Genomic DNA, 21,952 nt, shown 5'->3' with positions numbered 1-21,952 from the left:
ATTCTGTGTCTCCCTCTCTCTCTGACCCTCCCCTGTTCATGCTCTGTCTCTCTCTGTCTCAAAAATAAATAAACATTTAAAAAAAAAACCCACAAAAAACTAGAAGCTGTACTGTTGGAGATAACATCAAACCCTGCAGTCAGTAAAGAAGGCGCTAGAGGCTTTTAAAAAGAAAAAAAAAAAGAACTTAAAAAAAAAAAAAGAAAAAAGAGACAACCTGAACCTCCTCAGATGGGAAGCTGAGCGGCACACAGAAGCCTCCTCTTCTGCATGTCTCAAAACTCAGGGTGCCCTCCGGCTTGGAGGTGACAATGTAACAGCTACTCCAGTGTGGACATGGATAGATTCAGCCAGCACAGCAGCCAAGACAAAAACTGTTTTCCATTGGTGTTTTACAGTTTCCTCAATCGAATTTCAATAGCCCTCTTAGATATATTTTAAAAAGTACACTATATGTGCTTTGTGTAAAATCTATAAAGCTTGTCAACAATTCTATTCAGAATTGGTCTACTTTCTTCGCTGCAAGAGGGCAGAGGAGACAGTATCTTCCGTTTTCCACAGCGTGAGCCCTGCAGGGCATCACGCTCTCTGCTCCCCCGGGCTCACCCAGCGTACGAGCGTTTTAGAGACCCAGAGAGAGAGCTCCTGTGACTTGTCCTCAGTCGTACAGCCAGTGAATGACCAGAGTAGGACGAGGATCCACACGTTCACACTCCAAACTCAAAGGTTGTGACGTTGAACACTGGCCCTCTTGCCTGTCTCTTTGTAGGAGCTGTTTCTTAGTAGGATGCCTTTTCTGAAGCCACAGGAGCTAAAAGGCGGCCCGGTGTCCTATCTGCCTCCCAGGAGGGCCGGTTCACCTGAGAGGAGGAACCCGTCACTTGCCCCAAACAGTGGCACAGCAGCGGCACTGCCGTTCAGAACCGGGCTCTATGCTTGGCACTCTACAGCGAGCCAGTGGGGTGGGGACGCGGCATCTCCACGTGACATATACAGCATGAAAGCAATCTTGGTTTCGTGCAGTCAGCCCAGGGTCTTCTAAGCCCATGCTCCCTCCTCCAGGCCAGGCCGCCCCGGCTCACTGTTACAATTCTCCCCGTAACTACTCCTCGCAGCCAACCTCAGGTTCTCACTTCCTCAGGCAGCCTTCCTGGACTCTTCCAGCCCACTCCAAAGTCCTAGTGCCTCTCACTCTGAACGCACATGTGCTTTAACCTCAACTAAACTATGAGCTTCTTGAAGACTGGAGCCCTGCCCCTCACTTCCAACCTCCTGCCTCCAAAAACAAAACATTTACCAGAGTTTGTGCTCTTTGTGTCAGACAATGTTGGCTTGGCAACTTTTAACCTTTAGAGGATTATATAGGTTTCTGGTTTTGCCTTTCCGTGAAAAAGAGCAAGAACTTGCAAAGGAAATAGGGTTCCTAGCCACCTCCCAAGATTGGGTGGGCTCAGGGAAAACTGGATACTTAGGACCTGTGAAGGTAGGTTTGTTACTTAATAGCAACTTCTAGTACCTTGACGCTGGATGAGACACAGATAACCACTCAGTCCATTCCCTGGGGTAAGAGATAAGAGAAACCAAGGTCCGGGAGGGGGTGAAGTAATTTCTCCAGGTTCACATAACACGCTGTCCTCCAGAACCACTGATATGCGGGTGGTCACTGCCCCAGGAGGCTTCTAAGGACCATTCCAGAGCACAGCGGGGCTGGCTAAGTCGTGGTCAGACAATGGTTTTAATTGGTATGTGAAGGAGAATTATCAGCTTGCTAAAATCCAACGTCCTCCCCGACACACCACTGCTCTTCTCTGGCCAGGACGCTTGTCAAAATGACTGTAGAGAACACACCACGCCAGCAGGGCGAAGCCCAAGTCAGAAAACAAGCGCCCGAAACCTCCTCTTTTATTGTTTAAAATAATTTGGTGTAGCTCTACTTGTAATTCGTTACAGTCTTAGAACGTAAAATTAACTTTCTATGATTTAAAATACAGCCCCCAAAGACCAACAATGGTTGTTTCATAAGAATCCAACTTCCCCAAACTGCCCGAGGCTGCACTGTGATGCCTCAAACACCCAGATGAAGAAACATCTGGTGAGTCAGTATGGGACACAAAATGATGCTGACATTTCCTTCTTTTCACAGACAAATACAACTGAATACTCACTAATGTGGCCAAGTTTAGAAAAAGCTACACCCAATGATCAAAAAGTTTCAATGACAGGGGCACCTGGGTGGCTTAGCTGGTTCAGCATCTTGGGTCTTGCAATCAAGCCCCCGCATCAGGCTCCCAGCTGAGCTCAGAGCTTGCTTGGGATTCTCTCTCTCTCCCCCTCTGTCCCTGCCCAGCTTACACACTCCCTCGCTCTCTCTCTCTCTCTCCTTCTGCCCCTTCCCAGCTTACGTGCTCACACGCACACTCTTTCTCTCTCTTGTCTTTTTCCACCCTGTCCTGTATTTGAGTCTCACGACAGTCAAGCTTTATAACAGGCTCACCCAGAGGTGATGAGACCCAACAACACAGCTGGACAGCACACACAGTGGACTGAAAATCAGGTTTTCTGCCTCAGGAGTCACACCCCATGCTGATCCTAGAATCTTATTCGTACCATGGATTCTCTTATGAAATCCCCTCCTCATCGATGAAGGAGAGATTCTGCGCCAGTCCTAACAAACGGATTGCCAATTCTAAGAGGAGAAGAGTTAAATGAATGGAGTTTTCTTTTAAAACAGAAAATGGGCTTCAGATTTCTGAAGGTCACTAACAAGTCCTCAGCCCTTTTTAAGATGCTTGCTATAAGCTAACACTACTGTAAACCGTGGTGACTTCATTAAGGAGACACTGAAACTCTGTAGCAATGTTTATTTACTAAACAGATAAAAAGGAGTCAGACTGAGAACAAACTGAGGGTTGATGGGGGGTGGGTGATGGGTATTGAGGAGGGCACCTTTTGGGATGAGCACTGGGTGTTGTATGGAAACCAATTTGACAATTAACTTCATATTAAAAAAATAAAACTATAATACAACACTAAAAAAAAAAAAAGGAGGAGTCAGATAATGAAGGAGATGTACTTATTCAAATAAGGAATATGAAACCATGTCTTAGCTGACAAACACCAACTTCTTCAATAGAAACTCTAAATTGGTATCCAAATCCTCTATGGTGCTTACTAAATCTGTGTTGGCTTAAGATGAGGGACGCCTGAGCGAGATCTACTGCCTGGTATGTTTCCAATGTGTAACAAACATGTTTTGCATGCACGGTTCCTTTTAAAAGACCCTGAGAACACAGACCGTGGCTTAAAGGATGAGATATTCATCTCCCCTGAGAGCTTTTATGACAAATTTCAACTTCTAGAAATGGCATTTCAGTAACTTGTCCTTCACTGCTACAGTCCCAGAGCCACTGCCCGTGTGCACCATAGTGCGGCCTCTGCCCCAGCGGGCAAGGAAGGACATCTGGGGCTAAGTTCCCAGAGCAGCCTTGTGTCAGCCTGTTGTGTCCTGCCGAAGCCTGGGTTCTGTCTGTGAATACAAAACCAACGAGCTTCCTAAGGGAGGGAAGTTCCAGGAAAGCTCAATGGAATGAACACGCTTTGGAAGTACCAATTAGCTAGGAGAGTAGACTCTGCTTCTGCATGACTGACTCAGTCACTGGGTTTAGAAACATTTTAGATCCTTCCCAAGAAATGTCAGAACCATGTCTGAATGTAGTGACAAAAAAAACATAACACTAGAGAACTACCATGTGCAATATTCTATGCCAACAAGATGGCCACAGCACGAACTTGATGTGCGTCTAACTATTCTGCCCTAAAAAACAAACAAACAAACAAACAAACAAACAAAAAAGGGAATGATGGATGGAGACAGTTTGGGTAAAATAAGAGAAAGACTAGAAGAATTTCAAAAGAAAAGACAGACAAAGAAACCATACATAATCCTAAATATACACAAGTGCCCAAGGCTGGGAGCTTCTGGCCAAGTGACAGAGTGAAGTTTCACAAGGAAAATACAAGGGCACTCAAGGTGAGTATCAAAGTATGCAAAGCAGGGCAGGCCTGCCAATAAAGGCACTCCTTTACTGGGAACAGGATGTTTTCCCCACCTGCTTGGTCAGGTGATCAGTGACGGCAGTGAGGAGACCCTGGGTCACAGGGATGCCACAGGACAACTAAGGGCTGCTAAGCTTACTTTAAGCAACAGGTATTTTCTGCTTCTGTCCCTCAGGCAATTTAAAAGAGTTCACGCCAAAGAACTTTCTCTACTGAATTTCTCATTTTGCAGGAGGAAAAACACCCCAAAGAAACAAGATCCCTCAAGAAGACAGCTCAGTAAGAAACGGACTATTTAATTCTGCTCAGCTGTACTTCTTAGGGTCCACTGGCAAAGTTTCACAGTTTAAGATCAGGATGCCAGCTTTAAACACAGATATCCTCCAAGGGGATAGTCAGTAAGCGCCACACACTATGGAGGGCTTAGTGTCACCTCGATGCCACATTCTAAGTAGGTCCTCTCCAGAGGAAACAACATCAGGTGCTTCCAAGAGAACAGTTTTACTTCGGTTTTTGGTCAGGTATTTAAGAAGAGGCTATTAGGGTTTAAAAAAGAAGAGAAAAAGGTCAGCACAGGCCAGGCCACTTGCCCCAAGAGACACAAAACCTGCTTCACATACTGGTTCTGCCAATACCTGCCATGCATCACCTGACAAATGACAGCATGTTCTGGACCCTCTTCCCTCACTCAGGAATAATGGCGTTGGCTATGTTAGCTCACGGGTCCTCACACTTTACAGGAGTTATTGTAACAGGAAAGTGTTCTGTTCAAACATGAGTGATTTGTACTAGCACACGACGAAGCCAGATTTCTGAAGCGTCAACAGGTTAAAAACGTATCTATCACTTAGGGCGCCTGGGTGGCTCAGTCGGTTGGGCGTCCGACTTCAGCTCGGGTCATGATCTTGCGGTTTATGGGTTTGAGCCCCGCATTGGGCTCTGTGCTGACAGCTGGGAGCCTGGAGCCTGGAGCCTGCTTCGGATTCTGTGTCTCCCTTCTCTGTCCCTCCTCCACTTGTGCTCTGTGTCTCAAAAATGAATAAATGTAAAAAAAAAACAAACAAACAAAAATGTATCTATCACTTTATGAACCCGTGTTGTGCCAGGCCCATCAGGTGGAGATGCCTAGACAGAGCGCGAGACCCCTACCCTTGTTGAGCCTGCAATTGTGGTGCGGGTTTCAGGAGATCAAACCTGTCACCGCTGGGCAGCCACATAAGCTGCTAAACAGAGAAACAGCACAATTTGGGGTCCAGATTCTTTTTGTTGACATATTCTTGCCGTTCCCTTAATCCACGAGTGTGCCCGTGAGAATCACGTGTGAGCCATGAGACTCAACTAAGCAGGTTATTCTCACTTGGGGTCCAATCCATCGAGGTTTTCTAATGCTCTAAGTATACAGTCCAATTTCCCACAGGGCTTTTGATTGGAAAGGCGTTACTGAAACCATCTGTATTTCACTGTTCTCTGTAGGTCTCTAGGCACTCGAAGGACTGGTGAGCCCCAGGGGCTGGACAAGGCAACGAGCAACCGGCTGGACTTACTGCGGGTCCAATCAGGGCCGGTCGTAAGTGTGCGGGGCACAGAAACACATTTTTCCAACTCTCCAGTAGGCGTCTGAGGTGCCAGGACAGTTGTTAGCATTCTACACGTTCAGGAGCGAGGAGAGGCAGGACATGGCTGCCTCCCTTCATCCTGAACTTGCAGAGAGGGGCACACTGAGAGGGGAGGGGAGGGAGGAAGACCGACAGGTATATGTAGCACCCTGTCGTCACTGGCCATGTCATTCAGTTCTCACAAGAAACTGTGACAACGTCCTCCTCCACCTTACCCACAAGCACACTGAGACACAGAAGCTGAAAGAACCTGTCCAAGGTCGTGGAGCAAGGAAGCGTGGGTTCCAGCACTTGCACATCTGTCTCTCGAGCCAACCTCGATCTCCCAACAACAGTCTGGCAGGTGCCGAATGCCACCAGGAAAACGGCAGCCCCCTCCTTCTGACCACAGCAATTGGGAACCACCGACCAGGAAATCCCTGAGGACAGGTCAGGCCCGCTGTACACGTGGGAGTCAGGAACCTACCAAGTGGCACCAGGCCCTGAATGGCACCTGGGCTCAGCCGCCACACCAGCACTGGGACTGTCACCCTGAACCACGGCCTGGGCCGAGCTCCAAGGGAGCGACTCTTTTTTTGTTTCACTTTTTTTTTTTTTTTTTTTTTAAGCTTACTTATTTATTTTTGAGAGAGAGAGAGCAAAAGAGAGAGAGCAGGGGAGGCGCACAGAGAGAATCCCAAGCAGGCTCCATGCTGACAGCAGGGAGCCCGACGTGGGGCTCGAACTCACGAACTGTGAGATCACGACCTGAGCAAGAAGCAGACACTTAACTGACTGAGCCCCCCCCCCCCAAGATGCCCCCCAAAGGGAGCGACTCCTAGTCAGGCTGCACACTGATCCACACCCCTCTCTCCCCACACCCTCACTGCACCCCCAGGCCCATCTGCTCGGCACTCCTGGGCCAGAGGCCGGCTTACCTCCTTATGGGAGTCTTTGTGGGCTTCCAGAGTCTTCATAATCGTCAGCTCGGCATAGTTCTTAAATCTTGCGGGCTGGTTTCTCAGAATTTCCCGCAGAACTCTCAATGCTAGTGCTCGGATGGAATGCTGAGTATAAGAGGAAAGGAAGACATCAGCAAACAACACAGTGCTTCACTGAACATACTAGCCAGAAGCACCCAGCAAGGCCAGGCACCCAGCCCTGGGCTCCCCTGGCGTCTTGCTGGCACCCAACGCAGGTCACATTGCAAGCGTGGCACAGGCTGAGACAGCCAGTCCCATGAGGCGGGTGCTATGCCTATGCTGACATTCCCAGGACCCAGCACCTAAGACCTGAGGAAGGTTTCTGGAATGAGCCAAAAGAGGACCAAATGAGACCGAATGAGGGTGATACATCTAAGTTCATTATCAATCTCCTGGAGGATTTCCACGTTTTCTGAGATGTCGGTATGCAAATTACCCTTTGGTAAAGAACAGGTAACAAGCATCTAACCACTTCATCAACACGGCCTGTAAGATAGCCACAGACCTGTCTTTACTCCCGACCTTCTGTGTGATGAGATCACGGGGGCGGGTGGTGTGTACACACCTCGAGGTGTCTGAGGCCCAAGCTGTGCGTTTGGAGGAAAACCGTTCCACATGGGCTCCTAATCTCAGTAAAAGAAAAGGGGTTTACACCAAACTGAGCCAAAAACTACATCCTGATTCTTCGTCACTCGTCTGTGCTATTGGCTCACTAATGGACCATCTACCTGCTCTCTACGTGAGATCACTATCTCCCAACACAGCCTGACCAAGCAGGCTGTAAGGGAAGTGACTGTAGGTCCTCCATCACTGTACTTCTGTCTGTCCCCACCCTCCTCCATCACTGTACTTCTGTCTGTCCCCACCCTCCGCCAAACCATTAACCCGAAGCATCAGAAAGCAATCAGAGCCACCGCATTCGCCGGCCCCCTGTGCACCCGTCTTCCATCAGAGTCACCATCAACGTGACCCCGAGAGGGACCTTCACCGTGGGCTGTGTTGAGCTTCCTCAAAATCCACCTGGTCCTGCCCTTGAGTTCTTCATCACACCTGCTTCATTGTTTCCGCGGCCTCCACAAAGCCCAGTGCACAGGTGGATTTTTACTTCTAGAGTTTCACTCAGACAATTCCCAACATCTGCTGCTGTCTGCGCACAAGGGACCGGCACACAGCTGGGAGAAGGCAGGACTCTGACTAGGTTACTCCCCCCTTTAAGAGTCATCTACATGGTCCCAGGTGTGGATTACGGACCGGGCACGGCACAAATTCCTCGTTGGTCACACTCAAAGGTCACAGGGCAAAGAGGGCTTTTGATTTAAAAAATAATACAGAATATAACAGAAAACAACCCATGCTCCAGAACTGCTTGCTTAACCAGTTAAAATCACTGTTGCTGCTCACAGATGCCGGCTGCATCTACACAGAACTTCAGGGAAGGCAGCATCTAGTAGGGTCTCTTAAAAAATGAACTTCTCTATTTCTCAGTTACACGTGGAACCTAAAACTCACACAGAAAAAAACCTCATTGTAAAAAACCATTCCATGCTAACAAAGGTTTAAGAAATGCTGTGTTAAACAAAGTAACCTGAAGCAGGAACAAGTTTCCCTCAACTCCTACAAACCCAATTACAGAAGAAAACACACACATAAATAAGCTAGGAACGGGGCCCGTCTCTGACAGAAACATGACCTCACTAGCTGGTGCTCAGAAAATATTTGGAAAACGTTTTGATGTAAACAGCAGGCACAGTACAGAAATAAAGCTGAAGCCAAAGTCCAGAACGACAGGACTTAACAGCCTGTCACACGGGAAGGCGGGAACGCAAGGACGAGGAAGGCGCCTCACGTCTTTGTCTCCGAGCGTCTCCAGCAGCAGGAGCAGAATGGTCTTGAAGTGCTCCTCCCAGACGCCCAGGCTGTCTTCCCGGGTGATTTTGAGCAGCTCCAGCAGGGCGCCTTTCCGTTCCTCCACCCGCTCGTTGTGGTTGGACAGCTCTTTCAGAAGGTCAGCCACCAAGTCAGAATGGTCAACGGGCACTGGAGAGACACCGAGACAAAGTCACCTCACGAGGACCCCGCGCTGTGGACGCGCCCTCCGCCCGCTCTCCGCTCCCAGAGGCAGCCCCCCTCCGTCATTCCTGCCCCGTGCCCTTCACCCTTCTCTGCTGCCCGCTCGTGACACCCTTAGCAGGCCGTCTCACCAAACAGGAAAACAGAGATGTGGGAACAGATGTCAAGTACCAATACCAACATCCTTACCCTCCCCCACCGTCGTTTTCCCCCTTCGAGTTCAGACAAACAGGAGAAGCCACCTAAAAGTCTCTCCGTGACTGTCCTCCTCCCCCCAAATCTATCTCCACTGCAGCAGCTCCAAGTCAGGCCACCCCTGGACAGTCCCCTCCCGCCGTCACACCCACTGACACGGGCACATTTTCCTCCAGGCCCTCCTCACTGACCCGTCTGACATTCCTTCCCTCCCCGAACGTCCAGAGCTTAGTAACTAGCACAGCAAACAAATACTAATCAAGGTGTTGAGCCTGTGCGTGGACTGTCTATGCACAGACTGTACAACGTGCCAAAACCACTTAGCAAAAGGGCTTCAGCCATGAAACACCTATCCTTTCTCTTCCCATGAACTTAAGAGACCTCAACTCTGAACACTTCCTTTCAATAGAAAGGATGAAAAGGCAGAGACAAGTCATTAGGAACTACTTAAATCTGTATTTTCATACTCTTTTTTTTTTTTTTTTTTTAGCTTCTAAGGTGTGAGGGAACAAACACACAGGAAGTGTGAAATGTTAAAGAACTCAATCATTTCCCCCCTGCCTTTCCACTTTTCTCTTTAGGCCTTTTAGTCAGTTGGTAAGCCTTACATAAATTTAGTGAGTTTAGGAAGCCTTTTACGCAGTTGGTAAATAGGGAACAACCAACACCCCAATCTCTGTTCTATCTTAAACAAGACCAACAAATGGGTAAGTTAAATGATGTGTCAACTGTCTGAACAATAAAAGGAAACAGCCCACTACTCCTAAAAAGTGCAATTCATAATAACCACCAAGCCATTAGCCTTGGGCCCAGTGAACAGGCACTGGGAATCCCTGGGAATTTACGGAGTTGCTACCCACGGCAAGTAACCACCTAGGCACATGCCTTCAAACGACTGCAGGACTTCATTTCTGTCTTAGGATCCCATCGCTATTGTGGGGCTTGAACTCACAGCCCTGAGAGTAAGAGTCACGTGCTCTGCCAACTAAGCCAGGCAGGCGCCCCCCAGTTCCCCTTCTTTTGTGTCCCCACTGAAACCAGCATCTGCTTTAGCGAGGCGCCCTCTCTTTCCAGTGCCATTGTGTTAGGTCTTTTTTCTCGGACAGGCCATGAGTTGCTCTCAGGCCAAGGACTCTGTCTGATTTGCCTCCTTGTCCCCAGCAAGCTATACACTTCATGACACACAGTGAATGCTACCTGTTTAGGGTTCTAATTTAGGGTTCTGATTTAATTCTTCATTTAAAACTGAAAAACAAAACAAAGGCTTGGAAACAAAACAGATATATACGTATATTAAAAAAAAAAAATAACTATTATGTGAACGTGACGATCAGGTGAAAAAAGAACTAATTAAGTTCCAGACAAAAACAGCATCATTCCAATGCACGCTTACTCACCGGTTACTCAGTAATGGACACTGGTCTTAACACAAGTGTCAGAAAACAAAGCACGTCATCAGACTAGTTCTGTTCGTGCCAAGTATGTTATATTTGGGGCAAGTAACTTAACCCTTCTGAATGTTAGTTTTTTAACCTGTGAAATGGGAATAATCCCTTCTATCTCATTAGGTATGTACAGAAAGCAGCTGAGCGGAAAGCACATGGTAATGCAGGAGCTCAGTATATGCCAGATCCCCTCTCTCTGAACTACGAGACAGAAGTCAACCAAAGCAGCTCCAGGAAGGCCTGGTTAAAACGCTGGTGTGAGAGAAAAGCAGGGGGCTCTCAGTGGTGCTACCGGGCCCTCCTTCCATAGCTCAGGGCTGGGAGAGGACACACAGACGCGGAGCCTGTGCTGGGATGGCTTGTGCCTCTGCCTCCCACCCGCTAACTGCTACTCCCCTCGCGCTTCTGACCTCCACTCAGGCCCTTGTGCCTCGCGGAAGCCTTCCGAGGGGCACAGCTGACCTTCCTTCACTGCACAGTGTGCAGCCCTAAGTTTGGGTCACGGGTAGTTCCTGGTTTCGTGACTGGCTCTACGAAAGCCAGGCTGCTGGCTTCCAGAGAGCAGGGACTGTGCACGCTTCTGTGCACAGATGTGCTTTCCATGCCTAAGCACATGGTGGGGGCTCAGTAAGTGGCTAAACGAAGGACTGTCTGCATGTGTGTTTGCCCTCTACACCCCAGAGAGAGCCACAGAAAGCTCTTCTGGATGGTGGGGGGCGGGGGGGGGGGGGAGTTGGATGGGGGTCAAGCAAAGAGGAACAAACCATCTCGAAGCTGCTCCATGTCATCATCGAACACGGCCTCCTTCAGGGCTGTCTTGTCATAGGCGTTGATGGTGTCCGAGTAGGGGTAGGGATTGTAGTCTCGCGCCCGCGGCCCAGGGAAGGCGCGGGGGGGCTGGGTGTTGAGGAGGGACGTCTTGTTGTCCAGGGCCGTTCTGCCTCCTTCCACCACATCACTGCCTCCCCGGCCCTCCGTGGCAGGCGACGCAACTCCACCATCGCGGGACACCTGAGGCACGGCACACGGTCAGTTCCTTTTTAGGACTTTTAACAAACTCTTCCTTTACATTTTCAGAAGTATTGGGACAGCCAGATTTCTCCCTTGAAATCTGGCCACTGACCAAAGGATAGTTACTAGGTTTCAATCTGTAAACCATCCAATTCATAAACTACCTGAGCGGGAACTGAACACTTATGTTTTCCCCTCTCCACTCGCTAATTTACATGTAAAGTCTGTTAATTTACATCTGAAGTCTGTTTTGTAGGTGGTGATGACTTTTGACTTAAATGTTTCTTTAAAAAAATTTTTTTTTAAATTTTTATTTATTTTTGAGAAAGGGAGAGAGAGAGAGAGAGAGAGAGAGAGAGAGAGAGAGAGAGAGAGAGAAAGAGAGAGAGTGAGAGAGGACAAGTCAGGGAGGGGCAGAGAGAGAGGGAGACACAGAATCCGAAGCAGACTCCGGGCTCTGAGCTGTCAGCACAGAGCCTGATGCGGGGCTCGAACTCACAAGCTGTGAGATCATGACCTGAGCCAAAGTCGGATGCTTAACTGACTGAGCCACCCAGGTGCCCCTAAAAAAAATTCTTACTTTCTAAACTTGTATATTTAAACCAGTCCTTATCTTCATGCAGACTTTGCAGAGTGGGAATCACGGCACATATTCTGTCATATATTTTGCTTTTCTCATAGTGTAAGAATGTCCCGTGTAAATAAAGTGTTTAATAACATATTGTTTAATGGGGTGCCTGGGTGGCTCAGTCGGTTAAGCGGCCGACTTAGGCTCAGGTCATGATCTCGCGGTCCGTGAGTTCGAGCCCCGCGTCGGGCTCTGTGCTGACCGCTCAGAGCCTGGAGCCTGTTTCGGATTCTGTGTCTCCCTCTCTCTCTCTGACTCTCCCCCGTTCATGCTCTGTCTCTCTCTGTCTCAAAAATAAAATAAACGTTAAAAAAAAAAAATTAAAAAAAAATAACATATTGTTTAATCACACCACTATTTCTACTTGTGTTCTAGTAAGATTTACTCAACCATTCCCCTTCTACTTTTTTTAATGCTTCTATTTTTTGCTATTATAGACAACTCTGAAATAAACTACACTGTAACATAATACTTTTCTTACCTTTTGCTGCATTTGTTATTTAGCACAGATTGCCAAAAGTTACATTACTTGATAAAGGATATGAAACTTAAAATCACCTATGCCGAATATAATTTTACTTAGCTCCAAAGCAACTGTATCAAGTTCCCATGCCACCAATATTTCACTAGTTCCCTCATATCCTGAAGCATTAAATATTCTACTTTCTACCCGAAACAAAGCGGAACAATTTAGAAATAAAGTGGAGCCTCAAATGTATGTTTGCTGCATTTCTGTAATCACCCGTAAGGATGGACTTTCTCCTGCACGTTGAACGTTTTCATCTCTGCTTTGGGGAACTGTCTTCCTAGTGGCTCTGACATTCATCCTTACGGAGGTCTGTCTTATTACACTGGGTCACTTATCAAACCAAAGAGGTACACTGGCTCCCGAGTCTTTCACACATAATGCATTTTCACACCCAGCCCAGCTTCTTCGCTCACACTCTGATAATCAGCAGCTAAGATCGTGAATTTCGAACCTGTTCAACAATTTCCACTTCGTCCTCTCATGTTCTCCTATCCTGTCACCCACCCTGTTGTCTGGCCTGGGGGTTCCTGCACCCCATCCTGCCGATCCCACCAATGACAATCCTGCTTCCATGCCTCGCCTGCTACCTTCACTCGGCAAGTTTCACCCCTTTCAACTTCGCCAGAGAATTTTTATGCTTTGAAAAAGCGGAAATCACTCAAATGTTCCAAAATAGGGCACTGAGTACATGATTGTGGTATCCATGTGACAAATTCTCACCTGACCATAAAAATTCCCACAGGAGAATGCAGACGGGGGGAAAGTGCTCACATGCTACACTCAACAGAATGCACACCGTGATGTCACTTGCATCAAAAACAAACAAAAACATGCTACAGCCTACTCCAAGCATACAGCTGCATAAATATATATAAAGAAATAGAAAAATACACACGAAAGCATCCACCTTCTCTTAGGGCCTCTATTGTTCCTAGCAGGGCTTCGGATTCCCTAATTTGAGCCCCTCGCTCCCCACAGGTGTTCTGGAAGCCCTTTTCCACTCTCCTCACCACAGCTGAACTCCCGGAGTCAGGTCGGCCTCTTTCTGCTGCCCATAGAAAGTGGGAGCGGTCAGTGGGGATGCCCTCCACTTCCTGGCCCCACATCAACCCAGCCCACCCTGCTTCCCAGCTACGGCCACCAGTGCCCAGACTGCCTCCTCTGCCATGTCCTCAAGGACCCGTGTCCACCAATCACCTACGCCCTGCCACGGCATTGTCCACACTTTTCTCCTAACTGGTCCCATGTGCATTCAGACGGGGCAGGTCTCCCCGGGGAAAAGGTCCTGAATGATCCCTCCTCAATGTCCAGGTTGTTACTCAAGCTGGTCCTCAACCCACTGCACTCTGCTTTCCACGCTCAGCTCTGCTCTGAACGGTGCTCACAAAACAGATGGGGCTCCTGGAAGAAACTAGATCTGGAAACCGTAGACCAGGACTGTGCGTAAAGTTTATTTGAGAAGAAGAACATGGAAATCCAAACCGTGGGTCCATTCTCCAAGAAGAAGTCGTGGCTCTACATCAGAACAATGGTGAATAAACGTGTGTTTTATATACTTTCAGCTAAAATACAATATTTGATGCAGATCGTAAAAAAAATAAAAAAATAAAAAAAATCCAGCGGAGTCCTTTCCCTTCACGTCTGGCTGGTCGCTGTCTTTGCAGCATCACCTCTTTGGCTACAAGGCCTTTCCCAAAGTTTCCCTTAAATTCTCTGATACCCCACTCTCCTGGTCTCCCATGCAATAATAACCTGTAGCCCTTCTCCCAAGTCCTCTTCTTCTGTCTTTCCCTTTAGTGTTGATGCTCCCCAGGATTTTGTCCTTACCCTTTACTTGGTTGATTTCACTCACTTTCTAGTTACCATCAGGCAACCAGTCAACGTCTCCCAATGTTTCATCTCTGGGCCGAGCGGCCAGCCTGAACTGCAGACTGGTATCTGCAAAGGCCTAAGGAGTATGTGTGCTTGGATACTCCCTATGTCTCCCAAGTCACACACATCCAAAACTGAACTCATTAAGTTCCAAAGGGGTTAACACACATTTTTTCTCCTTCTGTGATATGATCTCACTGAACGGCACAAGCACCTAACAGTTCTAGCCAGAGACTTCGGACTCTTGTTATTTCAGCTCATGCCTTACCGACCCCACTTCCTCCAGAGTCATTCTCCATCTCAGAGGGGCAGCAGGTTTCCTAAAATTTTAAGTGTGACCACGCCACTTCCTTGGTTAAAAATCTCCAGTGACTCCCGAGTGGAGTCAGACACCAGCAGGAAAGGGAGTACCCTTCCTGAGCCACCCTTGCAGCCTCCTCCCCAAACCTGGCCACCAACACGACAGGCCCGCTCTCTGCACACCAGCCACCGCAAAGAGAACTCATGCCATGCCCCCTGCCACCTCTCTGCTTTCTCCCAGGCCCGTCCTCCTATCTGACCACACACTCCCCTCGAACCCTGCTTCACGCGGCTCCGAGGACAGCACCACCTCTGGGCACCGGGACCGGCCCAGCCTGACTCATCAGTACTGAGCCCTGCCCGCTCCCGCCGCACCACCACTCCCCACGGATCCGCCTGCCTCTGCAGGAACTACAGCTCCCAGAGAACCACGCTGCTGTCTGATTCAGGCCTACTATTTTCATCACGTCACAGGAACAAAAATATGTCCAGGATAAACAAAGGCAAACGGGGGACAAGATAGTTTACAATCTTCACAAAGAGAGCTGGGGGTCACTCAAAATTTTCTAAAGTTGCCTCGGGCCTCTTAAGATAATACTCTTCTAGCTACAAGACACAAACGATGATGAAGCTCAGTGTTCACGTGGTCAGTCCTCAGAGTTCTCACTTCACCGAAATACAGTTCTCTGTTAACCCGGGGATACTTACAATGTCACAGTCCTTTTTGCCATCTCGCTTAATTGGCTCGTTCAGATCCTCTTGGCTTCGAAAACTAAACTTTTCAATGGCTTCTGTAACTCCACGCAGAGAACTGTAAATTTCTTCAGAGTTCAGGTTCTCTGTATCATATTCCAGCATGCTAAAGGATCAAAAGATATTGTATTTCTTAAATTGAAGCACACGCATAAATTTGAGGCATGGGTATAAATTACTTCCAACAGTTTATGGAGTGAGGTATAATTACAATTTCGTGTCTTTAGGCGAGTTGGAATGAAAAGGAGACACCTGTTAGAGTGCCACCACTGGACAACTGCACGTGTTCCTTGTCAAACCAGGCCCCAAACACATCACATCAGCACTCGGTAAGACCCGGTGGGGGGCACAGCAATAACCACAAGAATGCAAGAACTCAAAGGGTGACAACTGGTGACAATGCACGAGGTAATGAAAGTGGAAAAATAACTTTCGTATCTTGAAGATGGAAACAAGGAGTCTGGTTGTTACTGGTCTCAAATGTACAAACGGGTAAGAGGGGTGGGCATTTCAAAATAAAGCTAGTGTCACAAGCAAGTTTCAGAGGGGCAAAGCTAACGACCTCACAAGACTGGGTAATGCTCACCGGGGTTAGAAACTTGTGAAATAAAACCCTACGTTAAAAAACGATTCCAAGTTAGATCCACCCTACCGAAAGGCTCCCGACAGTCTCTCTTGTGCCATCTAACCCAGGAGCTTGCTGTGAATATCAAACTCTTCCAAGGTGCTGACATTTTGCATTTTACAATAAAAACAGATCTTATACAGATGAGTCACGTTCCTAGATGGATGTCTAGAAGTATTTGAAAAAGCAAGAAACATTCGTCCCTTACAGAAAAGTGATGCCAATGATTGTTCCTTTAGTGGGCTGAGCAGGGCAAAATCAGAAACTAAGCAAAAATCCCAAGTAGCCTTTGGGTGTCATGTATAGGGTGTCAACAGGCAGCCTTTCACGGTCCGGAGAGTGCCCGGAAGCGGGTCCCGAGAATAGCCCGCCGTCCCTCACCGAGAGTATCCAAGAAAAGCACAGGATAAAGCACAGCATAAAGAAGGCAAAACATGAAGCAACAGTCAACCAAGGGTAAAGGCAAAACAACTGTGTTCATTTGAGTGTCACGTGTTTCAAACAAACTTGAAGAGAAGATCAGATGAGTTGGTCTAAGTGAACTTCCACAAAGTCTTGGAGCTACACTGAGGATTGCTAGGGACAAAGAATCCTTGGGTGTGTTTAAGTGAGCATTCAACAACATCATTCAGGACTAAAGACATGCAGTCTTTCGTTCTTCAAAAGAAGTAACTGAAACTATACCATCGCTGGCAGGAACCTTTCCTACGTGCGACACAACCAACCCTGTACGTTCTCACAAGAGGCTGTTTCCTGTAGCTTACAAACAAATAATATTTACTAAGCCCCCCTCGCCACCTTTTCTTTTCTTTCTTCTTTAATGATTTGGGCAGATGAGCAAGATAAGAGGTCGACGGTCCTCACTTGGGAGGAGCCAGACCTCTACTGGCTCGCGGTTGGAACCATCCAGGTGTTTTCTGTGGCTGGACACGTCCTGCTGGGGCATAACATCTGAACTCACCTTTGGAGATGGGAGCTATTTGCCTAAAATTGCAAAACTCGCCCAGATAGAACTTTCTTGTTTTCTGATGAATGAAAGAAAATCTATACCCCAACTGTGCTTGGAGAGCTCACAAAAATACATGCCAACTCAAAGACGGGCTCTGGCAGCAAACACAAAGAAATGTGAATGAACATGTTAACAGCTAAAGTCCCATGTATATACTGACGGGAAGTGGAAGGAAAAACCTGAATGGAATTCAAGATGTCAACCCCTGCTAAGTTCATAAGGTTGTCTGTCTATGGGGCAACATCACTTTAATGTGAAGAAAGCGTGACTGAGGAGCACAGGGGGTCGGTCCCTGCCCCTCCTTTCTAGAACACCACAATACCAGCTTCCGTGGGAGCAAAGGCATTTATACATCTGGCCAGTACACTATTTTTTATATATAAAGACTGAGTATGACTCAAACAAAAAATTATGTATACGAGATGTAAAAAAGATGCCTTAAAATACTTTTAATCACAACAACCAAAAATAATAGCATAGCCCATGCAAAAAAGGAAAAAAAAAACAACTGAAAGAATGACAGATGGACAAGAGCAAGTCTGGCGGAACGTTCAGCTTTTTAAGGGATGTCACAATATTATTTTCCGTATGTCGCTTCAGATAACATTAGCTTTCACTTCATTCATCTCATTATTCGTAACCTCAATGGCCTTAAAATATTTCACTTCCGTTCACAGAACTTTATAGCCTCGTCTCAAAATAAGAAAATAAAGGATTCTGCCAGTTAATGCTCCTCCTTCTTACTTTCAATTAATAGTGAGGAGTACATGTGCATGACCGGCTGCAATCCGGGGTGACACTTCTTTTAGACTTGAGGTTTGAAGTATCTCCTTGGTACGAAGCTAAAACTGTGAGCGGCAGGTGAGAGACGGCATTGCTTTTCTCCAACACGAACCAGATAACGTTACTTTCTTCGCTAGTTCATGTTTTGGCATTTGTTTTTTTCCGAATCGATGGCTACGAGCCCTCATTTTGTAGGGAAAAAGGAAATTCCCACGAAAGCTGTCATCGGGGAATCCCAGATACCGTGGTCCCGGCCAGCAGAACATAAGAGAGCACAGCAAGAGGGACGCAGTGGCTTTCTTAGAGGAGGCTTTGCTTAGGTAGACCCTAGTCTGCCACCTGCCCCCTAGCTCAGAGACGTAATCCTTTAGTTACAGGCCAGCTCCCGGTCTTCTGTAAACACTGCGATTAGACCCCAGAGGGTTTCCTTAGAATTCTTCAGATTAGGAAGAGTTGCTCAATGGGTCAATATTCACTGGCCTAAGGTCAGGCCATGCCACCCAACACTGGGGCAGAATAGAGCTCTGGACCTGCCCTGTTGTAAAGGGTCCATATCAAGGGTGGGGAGATGGGTGAGGTCAGGTCTCCAAGAACAGAGACACCAGAGGCAGGAAGGTTGCTTTCTCAGATTTTCCTCTTTTGTCATTTTGTAGGGAAAATATGTCTGCAGTGGGAAGGACACTAAGATTCTAGGTATGGAATTAGGATAATCATTCCGTGTTATGCCATCAACACAGTTTTGACAGAGAGCAAAGAGACAAAGGTTTCCTCTTATTTTTATGTAACGGACAGGTTTTTCTAAATGTAAAAGTCTCTTGTCAATGCTCTCTCCCTCCGATGGCCAACAAAAGTTAATGGGTATTTATTAGCATCAGCTGTGTTACTGTGTATGTGTGAAGGATGATTCTGGAAATGGGGTCTTGAGAGTGGCTGGGGGTGAAGTTTAGTGCCCATTAGGGCACACAGGTCAGTGTACTGGAAGACAGTCATAAATGGGACTTCTACTTCGAGGCCTGGCTCATCTTTTTTTTAAAAAAGGAAGTAAAGCAACACGCTTCATTAACATTGACCACAGCAGTGGTCACGTTGTTGCTGTGCCCTTTCCCTAACCTTGCGTATCTAGTAACAGTCATTATAGGATACTCTGAACACTTGGGAAGCTACTCTTAGACCTATAAGAGTTTCCAAAGAAAGGTGTTGTTAAAACCCGACACAGCGGACTTGTTCATATGTACAGCTTCATTGTGCTGAGGACCCAAAAGTAGAAATGTAAAGCTTCTGTGCAAAAGCTATCTGTGAAGCATTCAGAAGTAGCAGACCTTTTTCTGTTTTGTTTTTACCCCATCCTATCAGAGGGCAGAAACTCATTTTGCACAGCACAAAGATGGCTGAACTGCCCTATGCTCTGCTCATGCAGTTATAGGCTTCAACGGAAGGGGTCCTCTGATCTTTGGACCTTTATAATAAGCACCTAAAGGACTCTCAAGCAGTAAACTAAAGGAATCCATGGGCCCTACTTTGTCCCACTGATTTACCATCTGTCTTAAATCTGAAGGAAGCCCCACCTCCTTCTTCTAGATACTGACCCCTCCACTGCCTAGAGGCAAGGGCACCTCAGTGAGATGCAGCAGTGAAAACCTCCTGACTTCCCCTTCTGGATCAGACTATCGCCACGTGAGGGTACCTTATGCAAGAAAGCAGTCCACGTCATCAACAGCAGGACGAGCGCTACAGGTACGGTTTGGGACAGGGCAGGTCTCATTTGCTTCTGGGTGGGAATGCCTTGTCTGCTTGAGAAGAATACGAAGGAAACTGTGCCCCTCTCGCCTGCCTCGACTGCACGGCACTGTCCCAGCACCTTTTGGGGTGGGGGGCTCAGCTCTGCCTGGGCCACAGTGGGTGCTGACGGATTTGGCCAGTTGATGAAACAGTCATCTGTCCCTGGGCCGCGGCAGGAGCTGCACTCATGCGGGTCCAGAGACCATGTGCCTGCTCACACTTCTCACCAAGGCTCTACTCCTGCTCATCTAAGCCAGAGGCTTTCCACAAGACCTGAGACGACCCTGGAAAAGCAATAATATTGTGACACCTCGGACAAGGTTAACAGGTAGCTTGTTACCTGGGAGAGTAAGAGCGCCTGAGAGTCTTGTGGGAGGGAGCGGTGGGAATGGAGTTAGGCTGAGAAAAGGGAGGTGGGTGCTTCGATAGCCCATCGGCACTCCAACCCCATAACCGACTGCAGTGATCAGAAGAGGAGAATCAGAGAGAGACAACACAAGGCAACGGGGAGGGGAGGGGAGAGGGGACAGGAAGACACGATATCCTGAATGTCTTCCGGTCTCCTCCTTCCTTGACCAGGCTCTGTCAGAGTTAACTGCAGCAAAATGTACACTTCACCATACAGAGGAAAACTGAACAAATTTTGTTTTACAGTTTGGCCCCTGATGAGGCTGCTTTATTCCTTCCCCTCTCGATCGTGTGTTACATGTTTAAATCACATGAGATTCCAAGGGTAAGACTGGGGGTGTGTGTGTGCACGGGGAAGGACACTGTGAGCACTTACACACAAATAGGCACGGATGTTCAGTTTCGGGTAATGCAACCAACTGTCTTACAAAGAGCCAGACAAGGAATTTCGGGCCTTAATTCAAACGAGAACCAAGGGACCACAGCAGGAAGATTCAGAGAACGTGCCATTCTGTCCAGAGCACTCAAGCAGGGGGCAAGGTGCTCCCTGAGGCCAGGATCCAGTCAGATGGGAGCTCAGAGGCCACCACAAGCAATTTCCTTCTGAAAGAGTAACAGCACCACTAGAGGGTTACAATTCCCCTACTCACATCACCTACTATGAGAATTAAAATGCATCTGAGAACACAGGCAGCCCTCTTCACTTCGTGAATGTCACTCAGTGGCCTGGGTCTGCAGAGGCCCTGACGGACAGTTCTAACAGCTGCTGCGATTCAGAAGAGCCACACACACTGGGAGAGGCGTGCGCTGACCTGGCAGGAAATGTGATCTGAGGCCCAGGATGGAGTCGTGGCATCAGAGACCACGTCCCCAGGGGGCAGCACCGCCTGCGGCTGGCATTCATCATAGTCCTGAGAGCTAGTCTCCACCAAAGACAGCTGTGGCCTTATTTTGGAAGGCAAGTAAGTGGAGAGAGGAGAGGTCACCACAGCATAGGAGGGCCCACAGACCTCTAAGTCACACACTGAATCGGGGCAGAGGTACAAGAAGAATCCGGGTGACCATGTCTCCTGGAGTTCTGCTAACAGGTGCAGCGGAAAGCAGAGAGGTGCACCAGCCCCTCCACAGCTTACGGAAGGCTGAGTTTCCCAGTTAATCCCCACTTGGCTTCTATGGAAACTGTTGATCCTCTGATGCAATGGCTGTAAAATCCACCTAAAATTACCCTTTATTGCTGGAGGTAACAGAGGGGATGCTCTGTTATTAGTGTCATTCTGCTCTACACCACGTTTGTCAAGAACGTTCAGCAGACCAAGGCGAGGAAGGCCATCCGTTTTCTCATCTCAAAAGGAATGGATGTCCTGTGATTTCTGAAGCCCCTTGCAACTCGGTTTTTCATTTAACACAAATCACACTGGGTAAAATGAGCTAAAATATACGGATGTGTTTAAAGACAAAACTCCAGATTACAAATCTCTTCAAATACCCAGCAGTATTTGTTTACTAGCTACGGGTAAGGAGTAATTCTTCCCTCACACAAAAAAACAATTAATGGAATGTTTCACCAAGGTTTAGTGTTAGCTCCGGCTTCTCTAATACTATTGCAAAAACAACTTCCTCGTTAGCAATTTTTCTGTAACTATCAAATTAGATTTTTTCATCATTTTAGAGTATTTGCTAATAACACACCATGATCTGAGCATTAGAATTTTGGGACTAAAAAAAGATACTATGGTTTGTTTTGATACAAAAAATTTCGATTAAAAAGCAGTAATTGGTAATGACTTTTTCCTGTAAGAATAACAAAGCTAACATTTTATGGTTAAGATGATTCAAAAGAACTGCAGGTCACAGAAAATAAATGCCTCAAGAGCACTGCTCAGAAAACTCTGGGATTATGTGTGGTGGAAC

At 47.5% G+C, this 21,952-nt stretch overlaps 1 protein-coding gene across 35 annotated transcripts in view; it reads right to left on the bottom strand.

Moving 5' to 3' along the window:
* The window catches only part of CLASP1 (cytoplasmic linker associated protein 1), a 275,809-nt gene that overhangs the window by 19,597 nt on the left and 234,260 nt on the right, over positions 1–21,952 (bottom strand). For 23 of the 35 annotated variants that reach the window (XM_086718350.1, XM_086718353.1, XM_086718377.1 and 20 more), the window contains 5 exons: positions 19,974–20,090; positions 15,393–15,543; positions 11,109–11,355; positions 8,481–8,671; positions 6,590–6,718 (listed from right to left, as the gene is read on the bottom strand). In XM_086718350.1, coding sequence (XP_086574476.1) covers positions 6,590–6,718; positions 8,481–8,671; positions 11,109–11,355; positions 15,393–15,543; positions 19,974–20,090 — 835 coding nt within the window. The remainder of the gene's footprint in view (positions 1–6,589; positions 6,719–8,480; positions 8,672–11,108; positions 11,356–15,392; positions 15,544–19,973; positions 20,091–21,952) is intronic. The other 12 variants (XM_086718362.1, XM_086718363.1, XM_086718384.1 and 9 more) reach the window with 1 other exon arrangement.

This window comes from Puma concolor, chromosome C1 (assembly GCF_028749965.1).
Source record: "Puma concolor isolate L17-30 chromosome C1, mPumCon1.1.hap2, whole genome shotgun sequence".
NCBI lineage: Eukaryota > Metazoa > Chordata > Mammalia > Carnivora > Felidae > Puma > Puma concolor.
This window is presented reverse-complemented; position numbering and strand designations above follow the sequence as displayed.